The 12,654-nt window shown below is 41.8% G+C and overlaps 1 protein-coding gene and 1 long non-coding RNA gene across 4 annotated transcripts in view; one reads left to right on the top strand and one right to left on the bottom strand.

The window, feature by feature from the left end:
• Nucleotides 1-11,166, bottom strand: part of EDNRA (endothelin receptor type A) — a 62,746-nt gene extending 51,580 nt beyond the window's left edge. Inside the window, exons 1-2 of one of the 3 annotated variants that reach the window (XR_004475925.2) lie at nucleotides 9,004-9,492; nucleotides 4,393-4,884 (exon numbers count right to left, since the gene is read on the bottom strand). Coding sequence is in view for 2 of the 3 variants with exons in the window: in XM_033402833.2 (XP_033258724.1) it covers nucleotides 4,393-4,812 (420 nt within the window). In the remaining variant the exon portion in view is untranslated. Of the gene's footprint in view, nucleotides 1-4,392; nucleotides 4,885-9,003; nucleotides 9,493-11,059 lie in introns of those variants that run through there. The other 2 variants (XM_033402833.2, XM_033402830.2) reach the window with 2 other exon arrangements.
• The window catches only part of LOC117195987 (uncharacterized), a 287,053-nt gene that overhangs the window by 117,440 nt on the left and 156,959 nt on the right, over nucleotides 1-12,654 (top strand). The window lies entirely within an intron of this gene.

Genomic DNA, 12,654 nt, shown 5'->3' with positions numbered 1-12,654 from the left:
TAAGTGGAGACATTATTCATCTACAGTATTATCTATGACGTCACTGGTTCCACCTCCCTGCTGTGCCAACATTTCTATGTCAAGTCATTGGACTCAACTGCCTCTCTCTTCCCATGACCATCATTCTCATCCTCTCCATTCTACTTCTCTCCTACATATATTTCTCTACACTTCTGTTTCTACTTAAGAGGCTAAGGTGCAGTGGTTTATGGGCATATCCGTGTGCACATCTGGGTGACAGTTATCTTGAAAGCACATGACACCAAACTTTGGCCCACCCATGCACAAACATCACTTTTAGGGTTTCCACTCTATTCAAAATTAAAACCCATCTCCCTATAGGTGACACTCTAGGGCATAAATAAATCATTAAAGAATATGATTATTAAATTCTATACTTCTAATCTATATTGGCATTTAGTCATTGGGGGGCATTTTTGGATTCTAAACACAGATACAATGCTTTAATTATTTTGCCATTGTAATGAATGTAAATATTTTATATACAGATTAATCTACTTGCCTAACTTTTTGCATTCCTTGAGAATTCAGGATATCAGATAGTGTAATTTCTTGACAAATTGAATCCATCATCAGTTTAGGTTACAAGTGTGAACATTTGAAAGGATCTACTAACTCCTTTTCCTTCCTCTCTCCTGGTTTTGTCAGTCTGCTCATGAAATTAATGATATGTTTTTTGCACAATTCCAAATTAGAGTAATCCTTTGATAAATAATACCGTTTCTTTAACATTGCCATTTGAAAACCAAGAAGGTAATTGGCATTTATTTGCATCTTTTGGTCCCTTCTGTTTTACGTTTTATTGTCTCAGACTGTCCGATTTTTATCACCAGGTAGTGTATGTATGTGTGTGTGTGTGTGCACGTGCACGAGTGTAAACAAGGGCTAGAGGAATTTCTCTCCACTTTCTGGGTTATTTCTTCTCTATGAAATGTATATAACTCCAGATCTAATTCATTTTTTAATTTAGGATCTGTACATGCTTCAGCAGCAGCAATTTGGCAACTATATCCAGCCTCTCTGAGAATGACATTTAGGGCAGAGAATGTTACTTAGGGGTAATGATGACATTCGGACAAGAGCTGCACATGCGTGTTAGGAACCAGTAAGAAGCAGGAGCTCTTGGGGGTTTCTGAGCAGAGCAGCACTCGATAAGTACAAGCAAAGTCCAGTACAGCCTGGCAGAAGAAGTCCTGAAGCTATAGAGATCAACTAGGAAACTTGGAAATTCAGATGTGTAGTGAACCCCTCTTCCATGCCCACAGACGATCCAAAGCTACCCAGCACTAGCTGCACGGGATAATGACAGAACAGAAACAGCCTAGCCGTCTGATATACTTGCTGCATTGATTTTCAGTTGTGTTTTACAGCATAGCAATATATGAAACAGTTTCAGTACAACTCTTTCAAAGTGAGAGAAAGATAATAAAATGTGAATAGAAAGAACACTTTATCATGTGCTCTCCTTTTTCTTGTAATATTACTAGAGTCTAATCAGCAAGTCTCACTTGCCCCAAGATTCAATCTTCATACTACTTTCACTCACTCTGACTCTAACCTAGCTCAGTGCAATGTTCTCCCTCTGGAGACACCTTAAAACTGAGTCTAAAAGCAATTGATAGAATTGTTAAACACAACGACCTGTGCGATTTGAAAACTTATCTTTCTTTGACGAACATAGCAGATCTTTTAAACCATTCTTCTTTCAACCTAATTCTAATAATACGGGAGATAAAGAAGCTTCATGCATCCCTTTAATAGAATGTTCTTCAAGTCTATGCATTTTTCATCAGTACCTAAACATAATGGTAAAGTGAGACTGGATGGCTACTACTTTGCCCTGCAATGCAGAGGTAGCTTGACATGGTCAGAGGAATCCACAGGTCTGATATATGAGACTCCAAAGCATCAGACTCTTAGAGCAGGAGGCAGCTGTGGAGAAAAGGCATGAGGACCTAGAGCACACATTGCTTAGAAGGATTTCTCTTGACTCTCCTGGGCAGAAGTCAGAGAAACAGTAACATCTTATGGTTTCCTAACCTAGAGGAATGGACTGCCGGGAGGAAATAGAAATAACGCTCGAATATTGTGAGGCTTTTCTGTTCGCTCCAATGCTTTTCTCTTTTCCTCTGGAAGAAGATTGAAATGACTAAAGAGTATTTATTTCTTTAACCCCAAAGGTTTACTTTCTAAAATTAATGTTGGTTAAAGGACTCACTACATGAGTTTTAGAAAAACAGGAATTATACAAATGTACTCCTGCTATGAAAAAACACATCAAACTGTCCACATTGTTGAGAACTACAATAAGGTATATAAAGTATTGGATTCCCAAGATGGAAAAATCTTAAGGTCAAATAAGGAAGTGTCAGTTTTTTTCCATTGTTGTATGAATGTAAAACAAAGTTTTATTGGAATTTTCACCGAATTTGGAGATATTTCAGATGATCTGACTTAAAATGTTGCTACGGAATAGAAATGAAGTTTAGTCTCGTGAATAGCAGGTAGCACCTCAAAGAGATAAGCAAGGCTCCTTCTCAGCAGATACGGTTATGTCAAAAGCTGCTTTTGCACATGGTCAAATGGAAATTATTAATCAGAGATGGTTATGTTATTTTCCCGAGCCATAATGGGTTGGTTAACTAGTTGTGTAAGTGTGAACAAAAAATGTTTAATACCCCGCACCGTGATTGTGAGTGAGTCAAGTCAACATTTTCAAATCTCTTATTAAAGAGAGATGTCCCGAGGAAGTCGTGTTGAGTATGTGTAATATTTCACTAAGAGAAAATCAAAACCTTTTTAAAAGAAAAAAAGTTCTGTAGCATATGCTAAATATTTAAAATTATTTACATATTTTCAATTTTGCCTCCTAATTTGGTTCTGAAATCCTGCTTTGAGTTCAAACAGAAAACACATGTATTCATGCTCTTCTGTGGAAAGAGATGGTATGTGATTTAAAAAATTTTTCTTTTTTAAAAATTTTTGGCCATACTGCGTGGCATGTGGGATCTTAGTTCACCGACCAGGGACTGAACTTATGCCCCCCGAGGTCACCACTGGCCTGCATTGGAAGGTGGAATCTTAACCACTGGACCACCAGGGAAGTCCCTTAATTTCCCCAATTTTGTCTAATTTCCCCAATTTTGCAAACTGTATTGGAGTAATTTTGAGATGATTTTTCCTTGTAATGTTCAAAATTTTCATCATTGTTTTCATCTTTATGGTTAGACCACTGCTTTTTCTGGTAGGCTAGTATCATTTCACCACAGTTGGAGTGTATCTACTTGAAACCAAGATGCCACTATTTCACTTAAAACTAATCATGTCTTCAACTGACAAACTTTCCATTTCAAGTCATATTTCAGAATATTCTTGCTCAGAATAGTTTTGTTTCTACAGATAATACATAGAAGACAAAAAACTAAAGGCTGAGGAAAGTGCTTTCCCTGTGCTAGGAATAAAGACATTCTAAAACATCTGACACAGATGATGAAATTTCATTTGAATTTTAGCTCACTTGAATTCTTGCAGCAATTTCCCCCACACAACCACTAGACCAAATATGGAATAACTGATTCCTTTTGGCTTTAGTTGTTTTGGTACTAACTAGTCCCTAGAGCAAGGTGATCACACCAACAGTGGGTGAGTTCTCTTCCTCTCCCACTCAGGCTCTAACTTTGATTGTCTTTGGATCCTTGTTGCCTAGCTCTGCAGCAGGCACACAGTAGGTGCTCCTTGAATGTGAGCGGAAGCAATGCGGGAGGCAACAGTAAACTGATGCTTAGTAATGCTGCTCAATGAGGTCACCAACTGGCCTGCCATCTCGTGCACCCGTTATCCCTAAGTTGCCCTAACTGCGGAAGCCAGCATGACCTTTGCCTTCAATCATCCAGATAGTCAAAATAAAATAAGCCCTTCTCATTTCAAGCCGTACTATGGATATCGGGCTTCCGAATAGCATCACATTGAAAAGGTAACCGAAACTGAAGATAAATTTATTTTAAGTACTTTTTGGGCTCAGCAGGTCTTACCCTGGAAATGGAATGTCAAAAAAATCCAGTGATCTTCCCCAGATTGCCCATCTACCCAGCAAGCTCACGGCTGGCATGAGAATCCCATTCATGCAAGACCATGACTTTGAAGAGTCATCCCTGAAATACTATTTTGTTAACAATTAAGTTAGAAAGTCAGTGTCACATTTAACAAACAATAAAAATTTCAAATGTCACCCAGTTTTAAGAGAGCAGAAATGGCTCTCAGTAAAAACACAGACTGAAATTCCAAAGGACAGAAAAGTCTGCAGCACCTCTCTCAACTGTGGAATCAGAGCATATGTTCCAACCTGCAAACGCATTTGTGGTTACTTCCTACCTTAAATACATTGATAGGGAGATCAATGACCACATAGATAAGGTCTCCGAGGGCAAGGCTGGCTATCAGTGCGTTGGGGCCATTCCTCATGCACTTGTTCTGGTAAATGATCCTGAGCAGGGTTGCATTCCCCACCATTCCCACGATGAAAATAGTACACGATATCACAGTGTTAATGTATTTGAAAGCTGAAGTAATCTTAGTCTGCTGTGGGCAATAGTTGTGCATTGAGCCATTGTTGGGGAGGGCCAGATTCGTGGGTCTATGTGTGGTAACCATGAAGCTGAGTTCTGTCCCACGAAAAGTGGTGAAATCGTCCACACGGGTGCTTAGATTTGTGCTGTAGCTCTCAGGATTATCACTGACGACACATCCAACCAGCGCCAACCCAAACAACACCCTGAGGCAAAAGGTTTCCATCTTGATGCAAATTTGAGGAAAGGTCTCTTATTCTTTTGCTTTGACACCCTCTTTTTTTTTTTTTTTTCCTACCTGAAAAGAGACAAGAGAAAAAATAATTTTGGTTACAAATTCCAGCTGCCAATAAGACTGTAGTCAATGATAATTACTGCTTCAATTAAAAAGCAGGATGTATCTGGTAATTAGATAAGATATATCTCTGTCAGGTTACCCCATGGAAGAACAAAAGAAGCAAAGATCAAAGCTCTACTAGGGCAAGTTATATCTCTGTATCCTGTCTCTGTCTCTGTCTCTCTCGCTTTTGTCCATAGCTATACTTACATCTAGATTATAATATGAGGACATGGCAGTTTTTCCTTCGAGTAGTAGAGAAGAAGTTACATTACACCTAGGCTGATAGCCTGAATTACAAAAAACCTTCACGAGTTGAGATAACAATATTTTAGTTATTAACAGAAGAGAAGAGACATTATATGCTGAGTGAAAGTTATGTAGTATTAAGGCATAAAATCACCAAATTCTGTAATTAACAATTCAGTATTCCAACATGTGTGCTGTTTTGCCAATGGCAAATAACGAACATGAAAATAACATGCAGCTCAGGTAGCCATTTGAAGTGTTATGAAATGTTCATTTAAAAACAGAACTCTGATTAACACCACCAATACAATTAACAATCTTAGTCATTTAAAAGTGAGATAGTTGATAAAGACCAAATATTTATTTTATTGAAAACCTGGATGATTACTGTGTACAATCAACATCTTCTGACAGGAGTTTTTCTGCTTTTCCATTCGTCAGAAATTATTATCAGGATATATGCCAATGAATGAAACTAGGAGTAATAGACTTTCTCAGGCCAGGCATACTATTTGGTTTTCCAAACATCCTTTATACATCCTTTAAACATCCTTTATAGCTACATTGATTATGACCAGTCACTGTGCTGAGCACTTCACATGCGTGATGCCCTCTATTCCATACAATGACCCTCTGAAGCAGTTACATGGTTCCATTATAAACACAGGGAAACACAAGGTCAAGTAGCTTGTCAAGGCTGTAGCTGGTGTGGTGCTTCTGTGATTCAAAGGCAGGTTAGTCTGACTTTGAGCCTGAGCTCTTAACCACTAGACCGTACTGTCTCTCATTCTCATGACTTCTTAGCATCTAAAGTGTTTTAACAATGTTTCCAGCGTTTTGAAGAAGCAATAGACTTTGGAGGTTGGTTAGATATTTTCAAAAGACCATTTCATTATTTTGTTTTGTTTTGTTTTAGTCACTTGCAGAGAGCAGTGGTCCTTCTTGTTCAGGAAGTGTAGGTTTCTACTTGAAGAAAAGATGCTGGGAAAATGAGGGAGGTTGGTGGTAACACAACAATTAAAGGTAAATAAAAACGGCTCTTCCCATTTTAATATTTTATATATTTTCTGTGAATTTTTGTGAATCTTTAAAATGAAGGCCATAAGCTCATTTATGATGATGTGGTGTGTGTGTATGATGAATACACCCAGGTCACAACTTAAATTTTAAGAATTGTGTCCTTTTGAGTCTATTCATGGTTGATATGAATTTTGATATGAACTTTTAGGAATTTTGACAGTTATCTTGGTTATCAACAAAGTTTAGGGCTTAGTCGATATATGGATGAAATAAGATTTATTCAAGTTGTACAGAAGGTCTAAAATAAATATAAGGTGCAAATACTGCATACTTCTGCCTTCCCCAGCGATCTCCCCCCAGGAACCTGAATTAATAATAACATTTTACGTATAGTATTAATCTATTATATTACAGTATTTGTTGTCAGACTTGAACTTTACAACTCTAGGTAAGCAGGGACAATATCATGAAGAAACTGAGCCTTGAAGAAGTTGTCACATTTTTGTGGCCAAGAAATGGCAGGACAGGTAAAACACCTCACTCTACTTTGCTCATAAGACTTGACTCAGTCACGTCTTAAAATATCAATTTTTCTAAGATAGGGGCATACAGTTCTGCCTAGACTTAATTATAAGTAGTTTGCAGTTTTTTTTTTTTCCTGCTTCTTACAGTTTGGAGTATTTGACCAAATGTTGATAGACCTACGAAACGCCGCTATTTCCATTCCACCGTGGAGACCAGAACTCTAAGAACAAAGCATATTGTCATCCACCCCTTCAGATCAGAGATGGCAAAAAGGAAATCCTTCAGTATTTTGTGCTGTTTAATGACTAAAGCCTCCCAGTTGCCCAATAGGAATGAACCTTCAGAAACAGTTTTCTTAAAAGTAAAAGAGAGAAGGCCTTTTCCAGAAATGGAATGGCTCTTTGCCCATCAGTCTGCTAGGAGGCTATTTCGTGAACTGACCTGGCTATCTATGGTGGGTTGACACCACTCACAAAAGTACCACTCGTGTTTGAACGTCAGCACATTGGTTTGCTTGGTGAGCTGATTACCTCAGGGGCTGAGAAGTCTTATCAGAGCTGTGGGTTCTTATCAAAGTCTGCGCCAGCTACCATGAAAACCACTTTCTTTCTCCTCCAACAATGACACCACCACAGAAATCATTTCTGAAGACATCTCTTTCAGCTCTCTACACATATGAAGCTGCAGAACTAAGGGATACCTGGCAAAGGCATGTGGCTGCCATGCCATCATTGGGTGAAAAATACAAAGCCAAAGGAAAAAACCCTTTCAAAGGCATGTTCCTCCAAGCTTATTTCTCTAAGTCACGCTGTGCTTCAGATCATCAGTCATCATCAGTCATAGCTCTAGTGAAGCACCTCAGGTTCAGACCTGAAGGACATGGTTTATAGATTTAGCATTCTTCATATTTGGGGTCTAAGGATTTGCTGGAGTTCAAAAGCTACCATTAAGGGCTTCCCTGGTGGTGCAGTGGTTGAGAATCCGCCTGCCAATGCTGGGGACACAGGTTCGAGCCCTGGTCCGGGATCCCACATGCTGCAGAGCAACTAAGCCCGTGCACGGCAACTACTGAGCCTGTGCTCTAGAGCCCACGAGCCACAACTATTGAGCCCACGTGCTGCAACTACTGAAGCCCGTGTGCTGCAACTACTGAAGCCTGCATGCCTAGAGCCCGTGCTCTGCAACCAGAGAAGCCACCGCAACTAGAAGCCTGCACCACAGTGAAGACTAGCCCCCCACCTGCCTGTGCACAGCAACAAAGACCCAATACAGCCAAAAATAAATAAATTTATTCTTTAAAAAAGCTATTATTAAGCAAGAGGACTGAATCCTTTGTGCTTTAACAGTTTAACATCTCAGACTCCCAGGATCAAAGTTCACTCGTAATTAGCAATTTGGAAATTCCGACCTTACCCACAAGGCAAGAGTTTAGAGCAGGTAATTTACAAGAAACGACTGCCAAGGTGTTTCTCAATTACTTAACACAAAACAGAGGGAATGGGAGGAGTCATAAATATCTACAAGAGGAGGAATAAACCAAATAAACTAGGAACTTCGAAATAAGTTTTTTTGGTGGGTCCTGCTCGGTGGGTAGGAAATTAGTAACTCTCCTGACTGACAACGCCTGACTTTAATATGCGTCCCAGCCCACCCCCCTCCGCCGTCTGGTCTATCCCGGAACGCCATTAGGATGGTGTAAACGGAGGCTGATTATCGGGAAACAGCCCTTGTTCTCGGCACGTGAAGGGCAACAAGTGTCCATGAAAGGAGGGCACAGAACAAAACGCCCAGACCTCCACGGGCAGGTTTCCAAACTCGTTGCCCTGGGGGTTTTCCAGACACATCTGTTCCTCACACCCAGTGTCCTTGGCTACCCTTGGCATGCCCCGGGCGTGCGGGAGAAGCAGGCTGCGGGGCAAACTTCACAAGTAGGCTCTTGAGTCAACAACAAGGGCGTGAGGTTCCACAAAGTTCTCGCAAGCCTCGGGGAAAGGGAGACCCGGGGAGAACTGCTGGTTTTCTTTTGACTAAAAATCCGACGCCCGCCTGGGAAGGCTGAGGCGCTTTGGATCAGTTTCCCAAACCCCCAACGTGCCCGGAGCGCACCCCGACCAGGAAAAGCGCCCGCGCCGCCTCGCGCCCTCTGGCAGGTGATGCCAGCCCTGGTGCAGGAGGTGCAGGCGCCGGGCTACAACGCTCCAGGCTCGCCTCTCCTCCCGACCGAAGGGCCCGCCGGCGTCTCCCCTACCCAGCTCGGGACCCCTAAAGAAAAAGAGTTGCACCGACCGTGGAGCTCGGCGGGCGCGGACGGCTGCCCGATCCGCGCGCGGCGCCTGGGCGAGAGGAAGCCGAGACGGCGAGGGTGGGTGGCGAGTTTCCCGGGCTCCGGCGCTGCAGCGGCCCCGGCTGCACCGCTGCCTCCGCTTCGCAAAACTTCCTGGGCACGGCTTCTCTGGGGAGGTCCTCCCGGAGCCGCCCGCCTCCGGCCACCCGGTGGGATGGAGCGTCTCCACCTCCCGTCCGCAATCGCCAGACCAAAGGGATGACTGTGCGCGCGCACGAGGACTCGCAAGAAAAGGAAAACTCCGGAGGAACACGCCTCCCGTCTGTCCTCCCCTTCTCCCAAAGCTCCCAGACCTTCTACTCCACTCTAGGGCGGCAAGAATGTCCAAACCTTCCAGCCCTCCAGGGATGCAGCCACTATAAAGCACTAGGCTGCCGCCCCCTCCCAGGCCCTGAAGGGTAGGAGTCTTTTTAACTATTTCCTTCCTGAAATGAAAGTGGTGGTGAGGGGACGCTGATCGAGGAGGAGGGTAGTTTAACAGACAAGACTCAGAACTGAGGAAGGCCTTGCAGAGAAAACTTTCCTTTCCCATTAAGTGCAGGCAGATTTGATCTGGAGGGAGCGACTGCAGAGTTAGGATCCGAGCGTGGTTTCTGCTCTGCGTTCCCTGCCCCTTTGCTTGTCTTGTACGTTCCCCCTTAAGCTTATAGCAAGTAAAATAGCCAACATGGACAGCAGTTTACTGGATCAAGGACGTTTTGTTTCTATCTTGTCCCTTGAAGCCAGCACCCCAGGGCTACCTAGTACTGGCCCAGGGCAAAGCAGGAGCCCCTGGAGAGATTGTGGAAGGGTCCAGTATGCGGCTCCGAGAAATCCATGATTCTTCAAGAAATCCAAGCAGGGAGGATGCAGATGCTACAGAAGGTGGGTTTCAACATGTCTATACCATAGAGAGTTTATCCTAAATGGGGTCGTGGGAGAGGAGGTGAGGGACAAAGGCCATTGCCTTGACAGGTGAGAAAAAATGAAGGCCCCTTGAAAAGGAAACCCTCGTGCACTGTCGGTGGGAATGTACATTGGCGCAGCCACTGTGGGGAACAGTGTGGAGGTTCCTCAGAAAATGAAAAAATAGAGCTACCATATGACCCAGCAATCCCACTCCTGGGCATATATCTGAAGAAAACTGAAAACACTAATTCGAAAAGATACACGCACCCCAGTGTCCATAGCAGTGTTACCTACAGTCACCAAGATATGGAAGCAGCCCAAGTGTCCATCAATAGATGAATGGATAAAGAAGATGTGGTATATATATATATATATATATATATATTATGGAATACTACTCAGCCATAAAAAAGAACAAAAATTTGCCATTTGCAACATGGGTGGACTTGGAGGGCATTACGCTTAGTGAAATAAGTCAGACAGAGAAGGACAGATGCTGTAGGTAATCACTTACATGTGGAATCTAAAAAATAAAAAAAACTACTGATATAACAAAAAGGAAACACACGGAAATAGAGAACAAACTAGTGCTTACCAGTGGGGAGAGGGAAGAGGGGAGGGACAAGATAGAGGTAGGGGATTAAGTATAAACTACTATGTATAAAATAAATAAGCTACAAGGATATATTATATAGCAGTATTTATATATTATATAGCAGTATTATATAGCAGGGAATGTAGCCAGTATTTTATAATAACTTTCAATGGAGTATAACCTTTAAAAATTGTGACTCACTATGTTGTACACCTCTAACTTATATAATATTGTAAATTAACTATGCCTTGTTAAAATCACAATATGAGACAATATTTAATAACCTGAGTAAATGTTCAATATCAAGAAAAGAATAAAAATAAAACATTCTATGGAAAAATATAATCGAGGGCTCCTTAGAGAAGGCCTTGCCCGGGAGTCCTTCAATGCATTGCTGGTAGGAGGCACATTGTGCAAATGTGAGTTTGGAGTCACATTATATTACAGACTGTTCTGATTATCAGCTGCAGCTAAAGAAAATCACCCTAAAATGGTAGTGGTTTAAAACAACATACCTTAGTCATCAATCTGCAATTTGGGCGGGACTTGGCCGGAACAGCTCGTCATCTTTGCTGGGCCTGGAGACTCCACTTCCAAGAGTTTGCTTTCTTGGTAATGAGTGTTGGGTTTTCTCTCTGTGTGTCTCCCTACAGAGTGGTTTATGTTTCCTCACAGCATGGTGGCTGGGTTCCAAGAAGGAGTGTCCCAAGAGACAGGAAATGGTGGCTGCCAGTTTCTTAAAGTCTGGGCCTAGGAACTGATACAGTGTCACTTCTGCGAATTCTATTAGTGAAGCAGTCACAGATCCTAGATTCAAGGTGAGGGAATACAGACCTCACCTGTCAATGCAAGGCGTGTCAGAGGATTTGAGGGGCATTTTGTAATGCTGTCAAAGAGATCCACAGAATACCACTGTTGAAAGGGACCTTAATAGTCACCTAGTCCAATGGGCTGGGTATTACCCTGTGCGTTAATCTGTTCTATCTACAGCTCCCTCACGTTGAAGAGTCGGCCAGAATAATTAATAGCTTTTATAAGTGCCTTTGTTTGCATTTAAAAAAAGGTGCCCCTTTAGGCACAGGGCTTGGCAAGCTGACAATATTTTCAGGGAAGAAGAAGTCCTACACCAGCGTTCAAACCTTGGCATGTGAAACGTGTGCTGGTTTTTAGCCCCCATTCACTCTATGACCAGACACACTTGGACAGTACAACCTGCACAACTGAACATGGCAGTCTATCCAGTCTTTGGTAGAGCACATCTATCAGCCTCTACCTCCTGGGACAGCTCATCCCACTGTGGTGCAGGTCTAATTGTTCAAAGTCTTTTCTTCATACTCATTAGGATGGCTATGATCTAAAAGCAGAAAACAAGTGTTGGTAAGGATGTGGAGAAATTGGAAGCCATGTGTGTCGCCGATGGGAATGTAAAATAGTGCGGCAGCTGTGGAAAACTGTTTGGAAGTTGCTCAAAAAATTAAACAGAAAATTACTGTGTGATCCAGCAATTCCATTTTTGAGTATATACCCAAAATAACTGAATGCAGGGACTTGAACAGATATTCATATACTTATATTCATAGCAGCGTTATCTACAATAGCCAAAAGATGGAAACAACCCAAATGTCCATCTATGGATGAATGGACAAATAAAGTGTGGTATATATATGTAACCTGAAATATTATTCAGCCTTATAAAGGAAAAAAATTCTGATACATGCTACAACATAGATGAAACTTGAAGACATTATGCTAAGTAAAGTAAGTCAGATCCAAAAGGAGAGCTATTGTATGAATCCACTTATATGAGGTAGTTAGAATAATAGTCAATATCTTAGAGACAGAAAGTAGAATGATGGTTACCAGGGACTTGAGGGAGGGAGGAATGAGGGTTTATTGTTTAATGGGTTTCAGAATTTCAGTTGGGGGTGATGAAAAAGTTCTGGAGGTAGATGGTAAGGATGGTTGCACAGCAATGTGAATGCACTTACTGTCACAACCATACGCGGAAAAATGGTTAAAATGATAAGTTTATTTTAAGTATATTTCACCACAATAAAAGATATTCTTCCTGACATTAAGCTGAAATCTGTCTCCCCATAATATTACCTTT

The sequence above is a fragment of the Orcinus orca genome, chromosome 4 (assembly GCF_937001465.1).
Source record: "Orcinus orca chromosome 4, mOrcOrc1.1, whole genome shotgun sequence".
Classification (NCBI taxonomy): domain Eukaryota; kingdom Metazoa; phylum Chordata; class Mammalia; order Artiodactyla; family Delphinidae; genus Orcinus; species Orcinus orca.
The sequence above is the reverse complement of the archived record's forward strand: the minus strand, read 5'-3'. Positions and strand labels throughout refer to the sequence as shown.